Below are 19,525 nucleotides of genomic sequence, written 5' to 3' on the forward strand. Positions count from 1 at the left end.
ATTGTGTGTGTATGTCTCAAACAAATGGTAAGTTAAGGGAAATCTCAGAAGAACTGACTTTGTGGCGCATAGAGCACCCAACCTACAAGGCCATCTGGAACGAGTTCTGTGGCGAATCACTGAAGGAAGGCAAATGTTTATCCTCTACCAAAGTGCACAAGACTCACTGTTGCTCCTTTACATACTGTTCTTCAATGTGGAGCTTTAAACTTTAGAGCATGAACATACGGAGGCTCGTTTCTGCCACTGAATAAAATCAATCCGGGCAGTGTGGAGTTGAAATTGCAAGTTAGGTATCTCAGAATTTCAACTTACTGACTCATTATTTTAAAGTAGCATTTCATATTGAACATGTATTCAATCTTATCTGAATTACTAGCCTAATAATGACAAAAACTTCATAAGCAAGGGAGTGATATTGGGGGTAAAAAGCATTTCTCATGTCAGAAATCATCACTTTTTTGTTCCACTTGTTTTATTTTGAAGCCATCAGGATCTTTTTCCGTATCAGATTAGAAACACATACTACAGCAAATCAAAACAACACATATAAAAAAAAGATGCTTTTTCCCAAACTTTCTCCTATCAAAGGAGAACGAATCATTTGAATCTTCTAGAAACATCTGACAAGTAAAACAGGCAACAGAGTAAAGAACTGTTGACTCGTGTTCAGTTCTGCTCCCTGGCTTCAACATGAGCTCCATGAATCAAATAGCTAGCTCAAGATATTATACAAAATACAAGCTAAATAAAAGCCCTGAGATTAAAGTGGTTTCCATGGGTAGAACAGGGGAAACATAAAATACAGCAAAATTTGTGGCAGTTTCTTGCAAACATTTAATAATTCTATTAAACACTGTACATGGAGCAATGATTGTTGAAAAAATATATATATGTGTGTGTGTGTGTGTGTGTGTGTGTGTGTGTGTGTGTGTGTGTGTGTGTGTGTGTGTGTGTGTGTGTGTGTGTGTGAAGTACATATGCAATTTAAGTCCATTTTGCATTGGCAGAGAAAATGTATTTACGAAAGGCATATCAATTGCACTGCAACATTAAACTAAATTCCTCAGGGTTTACAACTTAAGAAGACATCCATGCAGATGTCATGATAGAAATGATCAAGTCTCTGTCTCATTAAGAGGATAAGCTCCTCATCGCCTTCAAGTCCATGCAGCAGCTTGTATATCCCTGCTTCTTTCAGCTTCTCCCTGCTGGCCATGATGTGAGGATCTGGCAGAGGACCTGCAAAGTGAGATATGTCAATTTGAACATAGATTTCATTATGTCATGTGACCTTTCAAACTAGGACAGTCACACTAATCACCTTTCTGTACATGTTTGTAACTCTTAGTCACATTTTTTTGAGATACCCAACCTGAAATATTGAATTATTGATGGCTTTTTAACTTTGTTTTTGTTTGCTTTGTTTTTAGTGGCAGATGTATCTTAAGACAGAAAAAAACACTATTGCAGTGACGTGATGACGCAATGAGAAAGGTCATACGCGGGCGTTACCTAGTACTTGGTCATTTACGGTAATGCAGGAATTTGTCGAGTCATCCTGACTTTTTTTTTTAACTTTCTTGATGACAGGAAAATTTTAAAAATAGTACTAATATATAAATATGTTAAAGTTATTAAGATACAATATAACTATGCTTGTATTAATTATAATTATACATTTTTAACTGTTACTTTTTTAAAGTAGCCTATTAATAATCGTCTAAATGCACGTGATTTCACATTTATAGAAAGTGGTTATTTTAAAATATCGCATCATTTAAAACGACATTTAGAAAAAGAAGAAGAAACTTAACACTTAAAAAAATGGTGACCTCCGGCAACGTCAAACCGTTTCATGTTAAAAAAAAAGTGTTACTTTCAAAATAAAAGTATTTATTGCGAAAACGATTCGAATACTTGATACGCCATAAAAAATGAAGCTATATATTGATGATTAATTCTTAGCAAGATGAGAGGGTAGTTAAAGGTGCTTTACAGAAACGGCACAACCAACGCTTTAGTAGCTCAACGAACCTCGATTCACCTTATTTTGTAGCTTCCGCTTCACGCGGCCCGCTGACGGCTAACGTCACGCACCGCTCATTAAAAGCGCGTGTGCGCTGAAAAGAGGGCATTCCTAAACTTAGCTTGCTGGTTGTATTCTTTTAGGGTCGCACATCAACAGCTATCATGGTTCGTGAAGTGGAAAATTTGGTGAGTTTTCTTTTGGTTACGCTTATTTTTGCACCTGTTTCGCTTTATCATACATGGATGGATGTTTTACGCTCCGTGCTTTTCGAGGGGCTGCAGCGCGCCCGTTTCCCCTACACGCTCCGGTGACTCATTCTCCATGTTAGCAGATCTTATCTGGTGAAATTTTGTAGCTTTAGCTACAGAGAGATCAAAACGCTCTCTCTGTATGTGACAGATCCAGAGTAAGCGTGGAGGCACTGTCGCTGCCGATGTGACAGCGTAAATAACGGTAGGTGGATAACTAACCAGCACCATGAGGCTGCTGGACTTTGCCAGCTTGGAGCGAGGCGGGCTCAGTGCTTACTAAACCGAAGAGGAAAGTGTAGCTGCTCCTGTGGCCTGAGTCGTTTGTTTGTTTTAAACCTCACTGCTCTGTCGTGAATGTAACCACATTATTAGCTGGATGGTTTCGGGATCAGATGCTAAGGGCTGCTAACACTAGGAGCTATCAAAATGTTGGGCAGCAGGCCACGCCTGTTCACTGTGCAGGATGGGTGGGGACGGCAGTGTGCTTCTCTCACCCACCACATTGTAATCGAGTGTTTATAGCAGCTGTTGATGCCGTGATTGCATTGGACTTGAACTCTGTGGGGGTAGAGTATCATGTCAAATAATTTTATAATCTCTAATCACCGCTACATCTCAAAGGTTATTTTGTAAGGAGGAAAACTCCACAAAAAAACACTTAAACTTGAGGAAAAGGGGAGAAACCTTTCATCAGCAGAGAACAGCTCTGCCTTACTTGTTTTTGACTAAACAGCCAGAAAATGCAACATGAAGATACAGGAAAACCTACTTTTTAGTTATATACAGGGTTTATCATCCATACAAATATTGGGACCTTCTAAAGAGCGTTTCAAAGCAGGGTTTCTTTTGCCTAGACATAAAATATGATATTTATGGAAGAGCCTGGAGTAACAAGAAAGGCAGTTCCGCTGAGTGAGGGAAATTGTACTCTGTGTGTGTACTGATCATTCTTTCGCACATAGAAACTCACCAACGCGATTTTGAGCCAGGACAAACGCTGACACACACATCAGCTACTTTTGGTTTAAACCCTCACACAATGTGGTCAGGTTTCAGTATACTGAAGTCTAAATTTACCAAACTGAAAGGGTGTCTGTATCCGCATCCTCTGAGTAAAAACAGCTGCAGGCAGTTTTCATGAGGCAAGTGGACAGCAGTGCTTAATGAAACTGCATTTTAATGTGAAGTGTTGCCTTTTGTTTTTAGCAGTCAGGTTAATTATCATTGTTACATGTTTTTAAAAGCATTGATTTATTGTTGTGGTGTGTGTGTTTGTCCCCCCCCAGGAAGAATTTCAGACTATCCTGAAGGAAGCTGGAGACAAGCTTGTGGTGGTGGACTTCACAGCCACATGGTGCGGCCCCTGCAAACAGATTGCCCCAAAATACAAGGTAAGTGTTGTCCGAACTAAAGTAAGGCGATGTTTAGCTCATCTGGCCCAAGGTCTTGTGAGCTTATACCATGGTGAGGCATCCATATGTCTGTCCTACTGCTACTCCTCCTAGAGTGCTGTCAAAACTAAAGTAAGATTACTTTTGAAACCCAGAGTTTCCACCCCACACTGAATTTCTTTAAGGGTGCAGTCGGTGTTTTTTGTTATTTAATGTTAAAGGATATTTGACTGATAAATATACATAGAATTGTGTGTAATTATATCTTCCATCAAACTAATGCATTTTTGTAAATTTAATTAATCCATTAAAAACGCATAGGAGCCGGCGCTGGTTTGTGGAAGCTGCTGTGTTCCCCCACCATACAGTGGCCGGGAAGGACATCCACCTACCGTATTTTCCGGAGTATAAGTCGCACTTTTTTTCATAGTTTGGCTGGGGGTGCGACCTATACTCCGGAGCGACGTATATGTGACATTTATAACACATGAACCAAAATACTCCAGCCACTTGACATCTCCGTGAACTGCAGCTTTAAGGCAGTCTTGCGTAACCTGTGGGCGCAGTGGATGGAGAGCACAGCTTAACGGCAACTGGGAGAATGCGCCACCCAAATTTCCTGGAAGTCATTGGATGGATCAAGAAAACATGGGCTTCAGTGACAAACCATCCTGTTGGGATTCAGAAAGGCTGGAATAATTGGAACTGCAGCTGACGACGAGTCTGACTAACGCGACACAGAAGAGGAAGCGGCGCTTCGTCTACGGAGTGTACGGAATTGTTTAGAAGTGACACCGAGGATGAAGAATTCAATGGATTGATGGTTTGGTTAACTTGTTAGTATGTTCTTTATGCTATGGCTATCTGAATAACTTAATGTTACGTTAACATACTGTAGCGATTCTCTTAGTTAGAGAGCGTGTTGATGTTGTGGGATTTCGGACTGTTCGGGAGGTTCGTGAAGGCAGCATGGAGAGAGAGAAAAAGACCGAGAGCTTGCCTGTGTGTGTGTTGCTGTTCCGCTGTTGTAGTTGTGGTTGGCGTGGCTGTGGCCTACAGCAGCCGTTTTTCTGTTAATAAAGACGACCTTTGTTGTGAATATCGCCGACTTTGGAAGTGTGTTTACAACGTAACAATACCGAACACGTGTTCGTTGTGCGTCATGTAGCTGAATGTGCTACGTTAGCATAACGTAGGTGTAACCGTGTTCGTCCTGTTCTTTAATCCATTATTATTTTAAATTGCCGTTCAAGATGGAATTTCTGCTCTGAGTCTCGGATTCTATCAACCCCCCCCCCCCCCCCCCCAAAAAAAGTGCGACTTATAGTCCAGTGCGACCTATATATGTTTTTTTCTTCTTTATTATGCATTTTTTGGCTGGTGCGACCTATACTCCGGAGCGACGTATAGTCCGAAAAATACGGTAATAGTGTTTTTACGTTTGTGGCTAGAGATCAGCAACATGCATAGTACACCACAGATGGAGAAGTTGTAGGTGTTCGTGTGCTGTGGAGGGACCTTTAAATTTGTGTTTTTGTTATTGTCAGCTGATAAGACCTCTGACCCTCCTGTCTCTGGATAGCTGATAAGAGCTGGCTAAACACTCTGATGAATAGTTTGATTAGATTCTCAAAGCTTATGAGAATTTATTCACCAAGCGCCAGAGTCCCAATGATGTTTGATCCACTTTAAAGACGGTTCTACTCACGCCAGCTAACAGCATCGTTTACCAACAGAAGTTCAACAACTCGCCTCAGTGTCACTGTCATCGGTCAGACGTGAGCTTCACTGACTCATTGACCCGTATTGGACTCCTTTCACAAAGCTTTACAGCCGGTTTCACAACAGACCCTAATCACTTAAGTTTCTGAAGCGATTAGGGGGGTAAAAATGTAAAATACTGCAAAAAACAAAGTATTTCCTGATTTATTGCTGAGTGTTTATTATTCAAATGTTAAAATGGTGTGTACAGAATGTATATTTTCTATAAACAGTAGTAGTAGTAGTAGTAGTAATAACATGAATACAGTCAAAATATAATGTTTTTGATCTCTTGGCTGACTACAACATAGCAGCCACTGTAGTCAGGATTATGCGCTTGAATTGGGAGGGGTAAGAAAACAATCCAGTTGACTGCGACTGACATCTCGCATTGAAAACTTTACACACAGTATCCTTACAGAAAGGAAAAACAGTTGATCTGTCAGCAGTGAAGGGAAATGTCAGAAGATGCGACTAGATGAGCACAAAAGCGAATCCTTTCTGAACTTATCGCTTTCAGTGTGACTTGGTTTAAAGTCTGTCAGCAAATTCGAGGGAGCCCTTTCCTGAGTGACTGAGAGAGGGAAGCTTGTTCCTCAGACTGTTTTCTTGAAGCAGAGTTGGGAAAAATCTTTAATTGGGGAAAAATTCCATGAAATTAAGAACAAAAGGGATTCAGATTTTTATATATTTCATTGTTTGCCATTTGGACCTGCAGCAGCACATGCTTTTGTGTTGACTCGCTGATCATCTGTCTTGCAGCTAATGGCAGAAGATCCTGCGAACTCAAACGTGATTTTCCTGAAGGTTGACGTGGATGAGGCCGAGGTAAGCCTGAGTTTCACTGGTTTCCTCGGAAGCTTGGAAAACCAACGGGATTGCTACAGCTGCTGCTGCCAGTACAGACACGTGACTCTGTACAGCTGTCAACCACTATTTTTTTTTTTTTTTTTTTGTTTTTTTGTTTGTTTTTTTTTTAAAACTTTCTTCACTTAAACTCCAGAATTAGGGGCATTATTTGTGCATATCGTAGTGCTGTGCACGTCAAAAGACTTCGGCCAATTGCAAAGGAACCTCTGGTATTTAGTGGGAGAAGAATGAAGTGCCGTGTTCTCTATACGGCTCTGTAGTTTTGACCTGTGGTGCAGGATGCCATGCTGGTAATACTCAACTGTGAGCCACGTAGCCTTTCAGGAAGCACAGCTGGCTCATGTAACAAATGAGGGTGCGGCTTTTTTTTTTTTTTTGTAACCACAGCAGCCTTTGCGTGGTAATTGTTATAAGCACTAACTGCATTGTTATGGGGGGATTACAGCTTGCTGACATGGTGGTGTATTGCAACCACATGTGGTAACCCTCTGACACACATTCTTATGCGAGGCCTGCATTTACACATCCAGGGCGTTCCAGCCTCTGGCCAGACTCCAGGTGGGCTCTGATTTGTGAAGCTGTAAACATAAACCTTTGATGCCATGTTGGATTAAGGGAACCTGTAAATCTTTTCCCTATTTTCTGTTTATTTAAAACTTTGGCCATAAAAATGAGGTCAGTGTACATGCAAGTCATTCCCACGAGCTAGTGTTGTTTTTTTTTTGGTTTTTTTTGTTTTTTCTATTCTTGGGTCTGTAGCGTCAGACATCTGAAGCAGCGCCATTCACCTTCTGTTTGCGAGGGGCAGCCAGTCAGAAGGCTGACTTGAACAGAGAGTGGCCTCAAATGAGACGGTGGCTGATCTGAGGTTCTGCACTAAGGCCCAGTTTAAGAAAATTAAGGAATTTGAACTGAGAGTCATGTAAAGCTACTCTGGTTTTCCAAGAATAAAAATCCAGAGCTGGAAATGGTCCCCTTCAATAAACTTACTTTGATTATTGATTTGTCTGACCTCTTGGATGCCTATAAAATATAAGGAAAACTTTTAAAACAGAACTGAAAAAGAATGCTGATCCTATCTATAGTTTCAGGGATGCTGTAAATACTTTGGCTCAAAAATGAGTTTTTGGTAAACTAGTTTTACATGTTCCAGATACCAGCAGGTTTCAGTGTCAGTAAAATGACTAATTTTTCCTGTTGTAACAAATCAAAGTGTACTCCCGCTACTGTCCAACAGCTGCTTTGATACAGCCAGATTGTCGTATGGATGGCAGACAAAGCTGAAGTCTGATGTAGGCCCAGTACTTGGAAGGGGGGGGGGGGGGGGGGTTAATTAAATAAAGGCCTGTCATATCTGCCCTGTTTTTTAATATTGTATGTGTTTACACATTTTACCACATCTGCAGCTGCACATGTGGTTTGAACCGTTCACAGTGCGTCTGATGTCTTTGCTTTCCTTTTAGGATGTGAGCTCATTCTGCAAAATCAGCTGCATGCCAACGTTCCAGTTTTACAAGAATGGCGAGAAGGTAAATCAGAGTACCCTTAAAGTATCACTTTTTGGCTCATTCACACACTAGATCAGGAAAACAGCCTTAATTTGTGGTGAAATCACTCTTTCCTTTGTGTTTTTGGAACACTGATTGGAAATACTGGAGTTTAAAATCTGCCAAAAGCTCCACTGTTCAGCAACCTGTTGCTAAACGGGTTGCTCCAATTAATGATTTTTAACCCGCCGTCTCCGTCTTTCAGGTGCACGAGTTCTCTGGCGCTAACGAAGCTACGCTAAAAGAGAAGGTGAAAGAGTTGAAATAAGAAGCCCAGTCGACACACCCATGTTGTTAAGAGAAAAGTAGATGCTGTTAGCCACTGTACATTCCTCATAACCATAAAGTCGATCCCACACAGGCAATAAAGGATCCACATATCCTGTAATTGTGACATAGTTTAGTGCATCTGTCTCAACAGGCTGAAGCATGACGCTGATCACTTTTAATTCTGTTTTTATGACAACTTGGCTTTGCTCCTGAATTACTTTGTATGTTATGTGTGTTCAATAAAGTGGATTTAATAAACGAATTACAATTAAATTGAGACTTCAATGGTATTTTATGCTTTAATAAAAATGTGAGAATAGTTTACACATATACAATGGACCATCACAGCAATAGTTTGTACACATCGTACAAGTATATAGCAGCATATGTTTAATACTGTCGAGTCTCTATATGAAAAAATACAGCTTTATCTTACAAAATGGTTCTTGCTTTGCCTTTTTGCGGAGAGATGAGTGAATCGTTTGCAGGTGTCAGTTAACTATACAAGAATTCCCTTCACGTGGAGCCGACTGGAAACTTTAGAAATGATAATATACTGCCTTCCTCTTCCTGCAAAGAGAAGAAACGGTTATTAGTCATGGAAATGCATGTTGCTCTTAACTGTTTCCAAAGAGCTCTGAATGCCCAAACTAGATGAATTTGAAATGCATTTATACTTTGAGTTCATAGTAAATCTTCATTGAAGAACTTCATTTCAAAACTCAGAGCATCACCCATCCGTGCTGCCCCGAATCTGTTGGACTAACGTCCATGTAAATAAGCCTGTATTACCAGGTGAACATCTCTCTTATCTAGAGAGCAGGAAGTAAAATTTATTTCACAAAGGTTAGGTTAATCTTTGTGCTTGAGAAACAGTTTAAATGTGAGTGCACCCTCAGAAACCACCTTTTCCTCTTTGATCTGCATTATAAAGCAGGACAGCTTTACCCTTGGTGACTGGGGTAACATCCACATGAAAGAAGAACTCTTAAAACATAATTTCATTGTAGTGTGCTCCTTCTCCTTTGTGCTTTCTGTTTAGCACGTGACTGAAACACTGCTAAACCCCGACCACAGATCTGGTGGATTTCCAGGAGATTAATGCAGCCTCTATCCAAAGCTGATATTCTGGGAAATCTCTAATACAGAAGCCAATGAAATCATAGAAATGCTGGTCAAATTAATTTTAAGCACAGGATCATATCAAAACTAAATAAAATCATTGTGAGATGTTAGCTGTTTCTCCCTTTGTACTCAAATAAGAATTTAAGGGTTTTGCACCTTAAGGACACCTTTGTCCAAATGTTACAGCTTGTTATATCCTCCCAGCAACGGGAAACACTCGGCTATTAAATGAGCACTGGATGCTGTTAGTGAATGACTCATGAGAAACCTCAAGCCTTCTCATATTTTCTCAGGTCAGGCGTTGGTTTCACTTTCCCGTCAGCCACAATTTGGCCTGCTTCCACAGAAGAGTGGGGCACACTGAAATCCTGCTGCATGGGAAAGTCTCCCACTGCCAACATTTCAAATACCCAATAAATGTTGAAATGTAGCCAACTGGGCTTTATATTTTATAATAAATACATAAAACTGTTCTTAAAGATTTCATTTCATTTAGTCGAGGCTTTTTCACTTTTACTGCAATCAAACATTCAAAGTTTTGAACTAAATAATTGTGGCTGCATAGTTCCAGGTTTCCAGCTGCCTGCTGTAAAAAGGTTGTTTTATCTGTGCTCCTCAGAGACCGAATATCAACATCTTGGTGGTCCTCTGACTTTCACTTTAGCACCGTCATCATGAAATCTGAATTTATTCACTTCTCTGCCTCAGATACAAAACTGTTTCTATCATCTGTACAGAGCTTCTAACAAGATTGTGGACCTTTACCATAGCAACAACACAGTACAGAGTGCAGTGAACCCATGGCCATCTTCAAGAAACCAGTTTAGAGCTGATCTGAGCTTTGTGACATGGTGTGCTATCCTGCTGGAAGCAGCCATCAGAAGATGGGTGGATAAGACTCATCAGACCAGGCAATGTTTTTCAAGTTTTCTATTGTCCAGCTTTGGTGAGTCTGTGTGAATTGTGGTCTCAGTTTCCTGTTTTTGCTGACAGGAGTGGCACCTGGTGTGGTCTTCTGCTACTGTAGCAGAAGAGTGGCACCTGGTGTGGTCTTCTGCTACTGTAGAAGACCACACCAGGTGTGGTCTTCTGCTACTGTAGCCCATCTGCTTCAAGGCTTGGCATGTTGTCTGATCTTTGGTCTTTTTCTCAATCTGAACTTCAGCGGGTCATCTTAACCAGGTCTACCTGCCTAAATGCAGTGAGCTTCTGCCATGCGATTGGCCGATTAGATATTTGCTTTAATGATCAGCTGAGCCGATGAGTGTATATGCAATGAATTTATCACTCAAACTTATTCTAAGTAGGATACTTAAGTTTTAAATGAGTCTATCTAACATGTCAAGTAGGGCTGCAACTAACGACTATTTTGATAGTCGATTAGTCATCGACTATTAAAACGATTAGTCGACTAATCGGATTATGAATCACATAATTGTGAAATTGCACTTATTTAGCTATCAGCTTTTACATTTAGCATAAGGTTATTTAAAATGTGGTAGTAACACATACTTCATTCAAAACCTTTAATCAGGTTTGCTGCTGATATAACTAATGGTCCATTTTTCCAACCATAAAAAAAAATATATATAGTACTTTTTTGTCCCTGTAAAACAAAGTTTGCACAGTTTTACCAGTATCCCCCATCACTAAACGTGCGGCTGAATGCTATCCGGTCGTTAACTCTGACGTCGTATCTGGGTCCAAATGATTCTAAATTAACAGCAACGGTATAACTCAGGGGTCGGCAACCTGCGGCTCATCCAGGCTTAATGTGCAGTACAAATAAGTATCCAGTTGAAGTGCATTTTGTTTTTCTCAGTTCGGTTTTTGTTGTAGTTTTAAATTGGAACATTAGTGTGATCTTGAAATATTAAAATAAAATCATTTTATTTATTTATTTTAGTTTCTCAATATATGCGTCACTCGCGGTAACCTCTACCGGCTTCGGGTAGCGGCTACCGGCTTCCGCTAGTATTTGCGGCTTTTCCGTGTAAACCAGGTTCAAATGGCTCTTTCCGGATTACGGGTTGCCGACCCCTGGACTTTAACCAATGACTGGTCACTATTAAAGATGATTGTAACATACCTTATCAACTGCAGCTATTTCCGCTTCTCTTTCTCATCGGTAAAATCACAGCTGAGTGTGTTTTTTTTCGAGTTAAAACAACCAGGGACACAGCATTGCGGCAACTTGATCACGTGACAGTTTGGACCAGGAAATGGAATTCTACGTTATCACTTAACAACCGAATTGCCCATGTGTGAAGCTCGCCAGAGAAAGACGGACAGGAAGATGTCTCACTACGTTAAAAAAAAAAAATCACCAGTAATAATAAACGACTATTGTCGACAATTAAATTCGTCGGCGACTATTTTTATTGTCGATTATTGTCGACTATGTCGACTAATCGTTGCAGCCCTAATGTCAAGTGTGTGTAATTGTGCGTGTTTGTGGGCATGTCCAAGCACCTGGAGCAGTCGTGTCCACTCCAGCCTGAAGTGCAGCTACATCTGTTCGGCCTGATGCATCTGCCTCCGTTCTGACAAGGTGACGAACACACAGCTGTGGAGTCAGGCAGAAACACACAAAATACAGCAGCCGTCAGCCGGGTCACTGTCTGATGGCAAAATGGAACTGAAAAGGTCGTCGTTGTAGAAAGGAGGAAATTTATCTTTTATAAACATGAGGTCAGCTCCCACTCTACAAACATTAATACTGCTGTGACAGCACAGTCTGAGCAATAAAGAAACAATAAAGATGTTTATCTATGGATGGGACTGATGCCATTCATTATTAAAAACATGCAGAGATAAGGTTTTTTTTTTTCAACACAGAGAAGCTGGCTAAGAAAAATTAACTTTGTGAATTAGGGATTTATAACAAAAGCTTCATTTATAAAATTAGATTCCAAAGTCATTAATTTTGTCTAGAAATGCGAGGAGAAAAAGGCCACTCACAACAGATAAACCCTATAACATGTTCATAAAAGAGAAAATTACTTCAGCAGCAAGTTTCAGTTTTGCAGCTGAGGGAATTTTAATCATGACTACACATGTAACAATGAGGAAGTTATGCCAATAAATAAGCTGATATACAGTATACACAACTGTTGGTCAGTTTTTTTTGGCATAAAGCCTTTTTAGTCATGGCAATGTTTTTTTAAAGGTGAGTTTTAATATTGTACTCTTGCTAATGTTGGTCTACAAGCTCCTTCATTTTGGATGGCTGTGATTGCAGATATGGAATAGTATTTTAGTATGGCACTGATCTGAAGTGCTGAATGGCACTTCAGATCTAATAACCTTGGAGGTTATTAGATTAGAAAATTATCTGGAAATGGGTTATAAGTGTGCAGAACAGTAAAATATACTTACAGCAGATAGGTCACCAAATAAATGATATTTTATATATAAGACAGTTACTTATTAACAATAAATAGACTGACAACTACAGGAGACAGAAATCCCCCCGATTAAGTGCTGTTGGGGTGATGACGATAATCCTGTTATAATAGGAACCCTGTTGAGATTTACTTACATACATACCAGCGTAAGCACTGACAGCTTCACTGACTCACACATGAACTCACCTGTGTGGCAGCGTGTGCCCGTCCACCCAGTGGGACACTCGCATTGGTAGGGTGCCACGCAACGGCCTCCATTCAGGCACGGCAGGATGCAGATGGCTGTTATTAAAAGCAGAGCAGAGCGTTAGGAGGCAGGCGTTTAAGGTCACCCTGAACCGCTGTCGTTGTAACCATCTCAAACATTTCATTCAGCGTTGAAATGGAGATCCTTGCGACTGAAGGCTTTAGAGAGCGACGCATCTCGAGTTTCAACACACAAAGAGCCTCACATCAGTAGTTGTTGTTTAAAGCCTTTATTTTTAAGCATAAAGTAGTTGTTAAATAAAGCATTCACTAATTAGCACTAAGAGTTGAGCTGAGGCTGATGGACAGTTCATTAGTTTTGCAGGTATTTGATCATAAACAACAAAATTTAATCAGAATTTATTAATCAATATGTTCAAAAGGCTTCAGGTTAATTAAGAGTGATTTCAGTGGTATCACAACATTTGTTTTGCTTTATGGTGACTCTTCATTGCTCCTTTAACTTGTTCTTTAGGTGAGCAGCACACAAATACCATTCTCTCCATCTTTCAGTCTTTTCCACCAAAGCACCATCGGGCATTTTGAAAACCAGCCCACAGCCAGATGTCATGTAGCGTTACACAGCAAAGCTCAGAGTAATTTCCATAGGAAGCTGGCTGATAGCTGTGGGCTGCATGTGAGAATCATCAGTGAATTTCTTGTGTTAGACTCTCCTACAGCCACTGAACTCAGTGGTTCCAACTTTGCACTAATAAGTTGCTGGTGCAACGCACCCGTATCATCTTAGTGAGACCAGTGGTTAAAACTGGCTAATCAGGTTGGCTGTTTTGTTGTATGTCAATGAATCTTTGTTTGAGTGTAACACACACCATGATCTGGAGGAGACAGATGAACAGAGAATCAGAGATGTTTAAGGTGAATAAATACTTACGCTCCTCACAGAGGCGACCCATCCAGCCCTCGGGGCAGGAGCAAGTGTTGGGCCGCTGACACACACCTCCGTTCTGACACTGGAGCCAGCACACCGCTGAGGGAGAATACACACAATCATTTCGTTGTGTGCCTTGTGTGCACAATGACAATAACACACACACATATACACACACACACACACACACACACACACACACACACACACACACACACGAATATCAAACTACAATCAGAGAAACACTTCCTATAACCCACAGAGTTTCCTTGTGAGTATCTCTCTCCCAGTCAGCAACCACACAGCAGAGAATCTAACAAAAATGCAATGAAATAAGAAATCATCTGTCTCAACGAGGTCTGGAGCAGCTTTTGGCCGTTTAACCTCATGCACACAAACAAAGGCAGAATTCACATGCTGCAGATTCATTCCCTCAGTGCAATCACATCAGGACAGTAACGGTGTGTGCAGGGAGGCAGGGAGGTGGCACCAACTCAGCAGCTGTGAGAGGAAGCTCAGCCTGGATCTGGCCCTTGTTTTCATATTTTAATATGTAAAACATCTGAGCAGCGGTTTTAGTTTCAGTTTGCACACAGAGATTCACTGTGGCTACACTTCTCTTTAAAACTTGCAACCAGTGATTAAATATGGAGCCCAATTACTGTTTGCTTTGGTATCAGTACTGGGGCATAATTTTGGTAGTAATTTAAAGAGAAGCTCTATAGTAATCTGCGCTACTTTGATAAATGGGACATTTCAGCTCATTACAAAACAAAGGTGAGCAACAGGAAACTGATTTCAGTCTGATTTAATAGCTTCCACGTTTATGGCCGTTTATGCATAGCAGTAAGTAATTTTTCAGAATGATGTTAAATTAAAGAGAGTGAATCTATCACGTAAATGTGATCACATTTGTTTCCCATTCAAATGCAGCCCTTGTTGTTGTTTTTTTTTAAGTTTAACTGATAAAACTCTGCAGGTTGCAGATGTCTCTGTTCTGGCTTGTGCCGAGTGAGAAATAGAATTTTCAGATTTCCAGATTCCTGGATTCTGTTCGGCTGACACTGCCATCATCTCATACCTGACATATAGAAATGCCCCTCCCTGATTAATGTTTACTCATCCTAAAACTGCTGCCAGTGACTATAAAAAAAAGATTTAGGTTCTTAAATCCTGAAGGTAATACACTAAACCCTAATATATGAATGTCTTGCATGGCTGAATTTCCTATAAATTACCAAATTATTATTAAAAAAAATCCTGACATGATAGTTTGTTTGTTTTTTGCCTAGTTAACCAAATGTATGGGCATTACAAAAGGTGAAACGGTTTTTCTTGTTTAAGGGTTTTTCTTGGATCCAGCCTACAAGAAGTATTTACACACAACCTGCGCCGTCAGGTGTCAGAGTACAGTGTCATCGGTCATGGTACAGAGAGCGATAAGAGATCCTGTGGTGGTGAAGCTGCCTTTTCCATTCACTCCCTGAACCATACATTAAGGAAATACCAAAAAAAAAAACTCCAAAAAAATCTTAGTAACTTAACCTGCTTTCATACACTTTACACATGCAACGAGTGCAAACACAAGAGTGCAGGCGCAGACATGTTAATGACCTTCAGAGATGAAAGTCTCTGTTGTGTAAGCGGTAGTAGGTAAGGGAAGAATTAAAAAGCTGAGAAGCAGCATGACAGCATGAGTTAAAGAGGCGGTCAGCTGAAGCAGGAAGTGTCCTGAGAAAAAGGGGAGAGTCCATTCCACGTTCTCGCTACCTCTGCACGTGGGGGGCAGCGTCCAGGTGCCGTTCTCCAGACACCTGCTCCTTCCAACGCCTTCCATGGCGTAGCCGCCATAACACGAGTACACCGCCACGTCCCCGAACTGGAACACCGCCCCCCGCACCACCCCATTGGCCACATGGAGTGGGGGGCCACAGGACACCCCTGTACAACAGGCCAAATGGAACGACCCACGAATTATTCACCTACACCTGTTTGCTGTCCTCTGTCTACAAATGCTGCTACTTCCTTCACCACAAATCAATGAGAACTTTAAATATAATTAAAAATAAAAGTTAATATTTCTGAATATTTTTTGAGGCTGTCAGAGGTGTTAATTTAACCCTTTCCTCCCACAACTGTAAAATGAACACAACTTTCTTTAGTGTGCACTGCAGAGAGAAAACTGTGCTTATTAAATTAAATCCAGTGTGTGTCTTGCATCCCCCAGTACCCCTGAAGTTAGTGGTTTTCATGCAACACATCCAAATGACAGTTCAGTTGTGGGGCTTGGTAAAAACTCTTGCTGATAACCCCCCCCTGAGGACAACAAGGACTACGATAAACATGCAAGTAGGAGAAAAAAACCAACAACAACATGCAAATGCAGACAATGAGCCATAGCAACGCGAGCGCCACCGCATTGCTTATTCAGGACAACTGCATGTAAGAATGATCAAAGGATTATCCGACAAAAGGTTGCCATAGAAGCCGCATAGGTGGCCGTAATTAGTTGAGCAGCACACAGGAGACCGACACAGCGTTTGATGCAGCCTCGTTTGTTTTGGTAAAAGCTCGATGACACACAAGAGAGAGAAACGGCGCATCACCTGAGCCATGCAAGTGTAGAGACGCACAACAAAACAAGGGGAGCATGCAGTCATTCATTAACTACACAGCAATTCACTTGATTTTCACATTATTTTAGACGTTGTTTGGTAGTTTGATTACTGAGTATATGGACATCATTTACTTACAGCCACAATACCAGAGAAATGTAAGTTAATCACATGATCTTATTGAAAAAACTGAATTTAGTAACTTAACTGTGATATAACAGAAGAGTTAATTAGTTAAAAAAAAATGGTCACATTGAGTGCAGAGGAACTGAACCTGCACGGTTCACAGTTAAACAATAAACTTTACTAATAAAAGACAACAGCAACATTAAGGATGAGATGAAAATGAATTACAAACTAAAAAGTAAAACATAAAAGATAACTGCATGTTACAGTTACCTTTATGCTAACAAATTTACCATTCACTAATGTGTCACTGATTTTCACTGATCACGCACTTTGAAAAAAGTGCACTGGACGATAAAAGGGCCCGAAAGCCAAGCCGAGTCCTTCAAATGATTAAAATATGCCAACACGTTTTTCCTTTATTAATAATTATCTGTTCTGTTGAGCTCAATCACACAAACACGACCTGCTTTTTACAAATAACATAGCAATTCTCATAATCTTGACTTAATCTGCTGCAAATAAACATAAAGATTATACCTACTTTCACATACAGAACTGATTGGGCTCCAGGTCTGGTCTGCCCTGCAGGTGATGGTGCCGCTGCCTTTGACCTGCTGACCTTTGGGGCAGTTAACACGCACCGACTGACCGACATGAAACTCCTGCTGGAATCTGTCTCCGCTACTGTCCTCCTTCCAGCCTGGAGGAGCTGGGCAAGACTTGGCTGTGAGAGATAGAAATGATGGATATGTTTTATTTTTTTTAATAGGTAATGTTAATATCCAGCTTAAATAGCGCATGTCTTAGCAATACAAAAATATACTTTCTTAGACAGTTACAGTCACGGTGTACCACAGAAACATCTGTCTCCTGATCTGAGACACAGATTTAAAACTTTCAAAATACATAATACTAACGTAATAATGCAACACCAGGGCCCCGCTGTAGCAGTAAGGTTACAAAACAATGTTGTGAATATGCTACACTTATTTATAAAAAAAAAAAAAATTACCTTTGATAATGTAATTACTAATGTCACAGTTAATAAAATGCACCGTGTCTACAGAGTTCTGTAATGTTACTCCAACACTGCACAAAACTCTTCTTATTTTGAGACCATTGAGCAACGCTCTCATCAGCTGATATGTTGCAGCTTAACAAACTATGACCAAATACAACATTGTAACTATGTACTGTGTTTGTATGGCACAGCAATCAGTATGTACACCAACCGTCCATGAACAGTCACAATGAAGAGCTGTTGATTATTAATATTCTCTTTTCCACAAATGTAAACTGAGGCAAATACTGAATTAAGTGTGATGTAATCCAGTATGACTGCATGTTATATTTTCATGTTTATCTTCTCAGAGCGGTTGAAAAAATGCGTTTCAAAAAGCTGTTGGAGCCCTCACTAATGACTTTAAACTGCTGAACAACAGTGCAGTGCAAAGTTATTTGACTGACTACAAAGATGAGCAACAAGTCATCACATTTTTGCTTGAGTTACAGATTTAGTTCCTTTGGACCATCCTCTAGTTTAGTGTCAGTGGAGGACATTACAAGAGCTTTTTAATTTTGTGACTTTTTCCAAATTTTTAAGTTATTATGTTGCAAAACAAGATCCATAAATTTACCACACACCATTATCATATGGCTAGGATCAGGATTGGGGTGAGGTGTTAGGTGATTAGATGTCTGACCTTTGCTGACCAGCTGGTAGAAATCCATGTAGCTCTATGACCCCACTGAGAGTGGAGCGAGGCCAATTTGGATGACCACTGAAGTTACTAAATAGGGTCTCCTGATAAAGAGTCACCTCACTGTTTATATATATTGCATGCATTATTCTGTTGCCCTTGTGAAGCACTTTGCAACTTAGATTCTCAAATAACTAATCAATATTATTATTACCTGAAGCCAGTATGAGAACATGGAAAATGATTTTAAAATAGTTCTACTATTCAATAAATTTGCAAGTGAATGCAGCTCTAGTTTGCATCATTAATATGTTTGAGAGATAAAGCATTAAGATATTCAAAACATATCCCAACTTATTTGTTGCGCTTCTTAAAATCTGAGAACCACGTACACGGAAATGTTTCTCACGTCTAGGTCACGGGTCAGTGCTGATGAATGACTCAAAAATCAACACACTCAAACAAACTCAAGTCTGCAACCAGATTAAGAGCAGCTGAGTGGGTGACTTCTTGTCACAGTGTGTGTTGTGAAACAGATTAAGAAACTCAGTGATGTTGCTAAAAATTTTGAAGTGTTTGTCGTCCTGTTGCAAAGGGATTTGTGAGAAAGCAACTGATACCACAAGCTGCCACACAACAGGAAGTCAGAAAGCAAACGAGTAAATACTCATTTTAAAACTGTTTCCTCACGTTGGCAGGTGGGGAAAGTGGAGCTCCAGGCACTGCCTCCCATGCACACCACCAGAGGATCTCCCACCAGGCTGTAGCCGTTGTCGCACTGGAACTTCAGAGCACGCCCGGTGTTCAGGCTGAGTTCCTGCACTTTGCCGTGCAGCACCTGTTTGGGGCTGATGCAGCCTCTGACCACTGAGAAGAGAGAAGAACCACAGGGATGCAACATGTGATGTAAGAAGGAAAAACAAATTAAGTGTTTGGTGCACAGATGTCCGTTCAGTTATTTGCTTACTGTCTTGTCCTCCATACCTTCACATGTAGGCGCTGGCACGCTCCACATGCCATTGGCCAGGCAGGTGAGCATCTTTGGGCCAACCAGCTGCAGCCCGGGATTACACACATACGTAACATTGTGCAGGTAAGGCTCACCTATCGCGTGTGCATTTTGTACTGTGGGAGGAGCCCCACAGGAGTGCGATGAGGAATCTGTGAACAAAGGTGTGGTACTGTTAATGTACAATATGTGTGTGCATACGGTAACAGGTTGCATAACATCACAAGAAGTCACACCCATAAAATCTGATATTTTTGCATTTCCCTTCACTTAAATTTAAGGT

General features: G+C 40.6%; 2 protein-coding genes across 2 annotated transcripts in view; one reads left to right on the forward strand and one right to left on the reverse strand.

Moving 5' to 3' along the window:
- Positions 1-2,059: 2,059 nt before the first annotated feature.
- LOC115796859 (thioredoxin-like) lies at positions 2,060-8,395 on the forward strand. The gene is made up of 5 exons (XM_030753324.1): positions 2,060-2,217; positions 3,570-3,674; positions 6,198-6,263; positions 7,769-7,834; positions 8,058-8,395. Exons 1-5 carry the CDS (start codon positions 2,194-2,196, stop codon positions 8,118-8,120), a joined length of 324 nt encoding a protein of 107 aa, XP_030609184.1. The 5' UTR covers positions 2,060-2,193; the 3' UTR covers positions 8,121-8,395.
- Positions 8,396-8,407: 12 nt separating this feature from the next.
- The window catches only part of svep1 (sushi, von Willebrand factor type A, EGF and pentraxin domain containing 1), a 110,944-nt gene continuing 99,826 nt past the window's right edge, over positions 8,408-19,525 (reverse strand). The window contains 8 exon segments of the mRNA XM_030753238.1: positions 8,408-8,692; positions 11,720-11,813; positions 12,841-12,936; positions 13,793-13,888; positions 15,560-15,730; positions 17,075-17,257; positions 18,924-19,100; positions 19,218-19,394. Coding sequence (XP_030609098.1) covers positions 8,662-8,692; positions 11,720-11,813; positions 12,841-12,936; positions 13,793-13,888; positions 15,560-15,730; positions 17,075-17,257; positions 18,924-19,100; positions 19,218-19,394 — 1,025 coding nt within the window. The 3' untranslated portion in view covers positions 8,408-8,661.

This window comes from Archocentrus centrarchus, chromosome 18, assembly GCF_007364275.1.
Source record: "Archocentrus centrarchus isolate MPI-CPG fArcCen1 chromosome 18, fArcCen1, whole genome shotgun sequence".
NCBI lineage: Eukaryota > Metazoa > Chordata > Actinopteri > Cichliformes > Cichlidae > Archocentrus > Archocentrus centrarchus.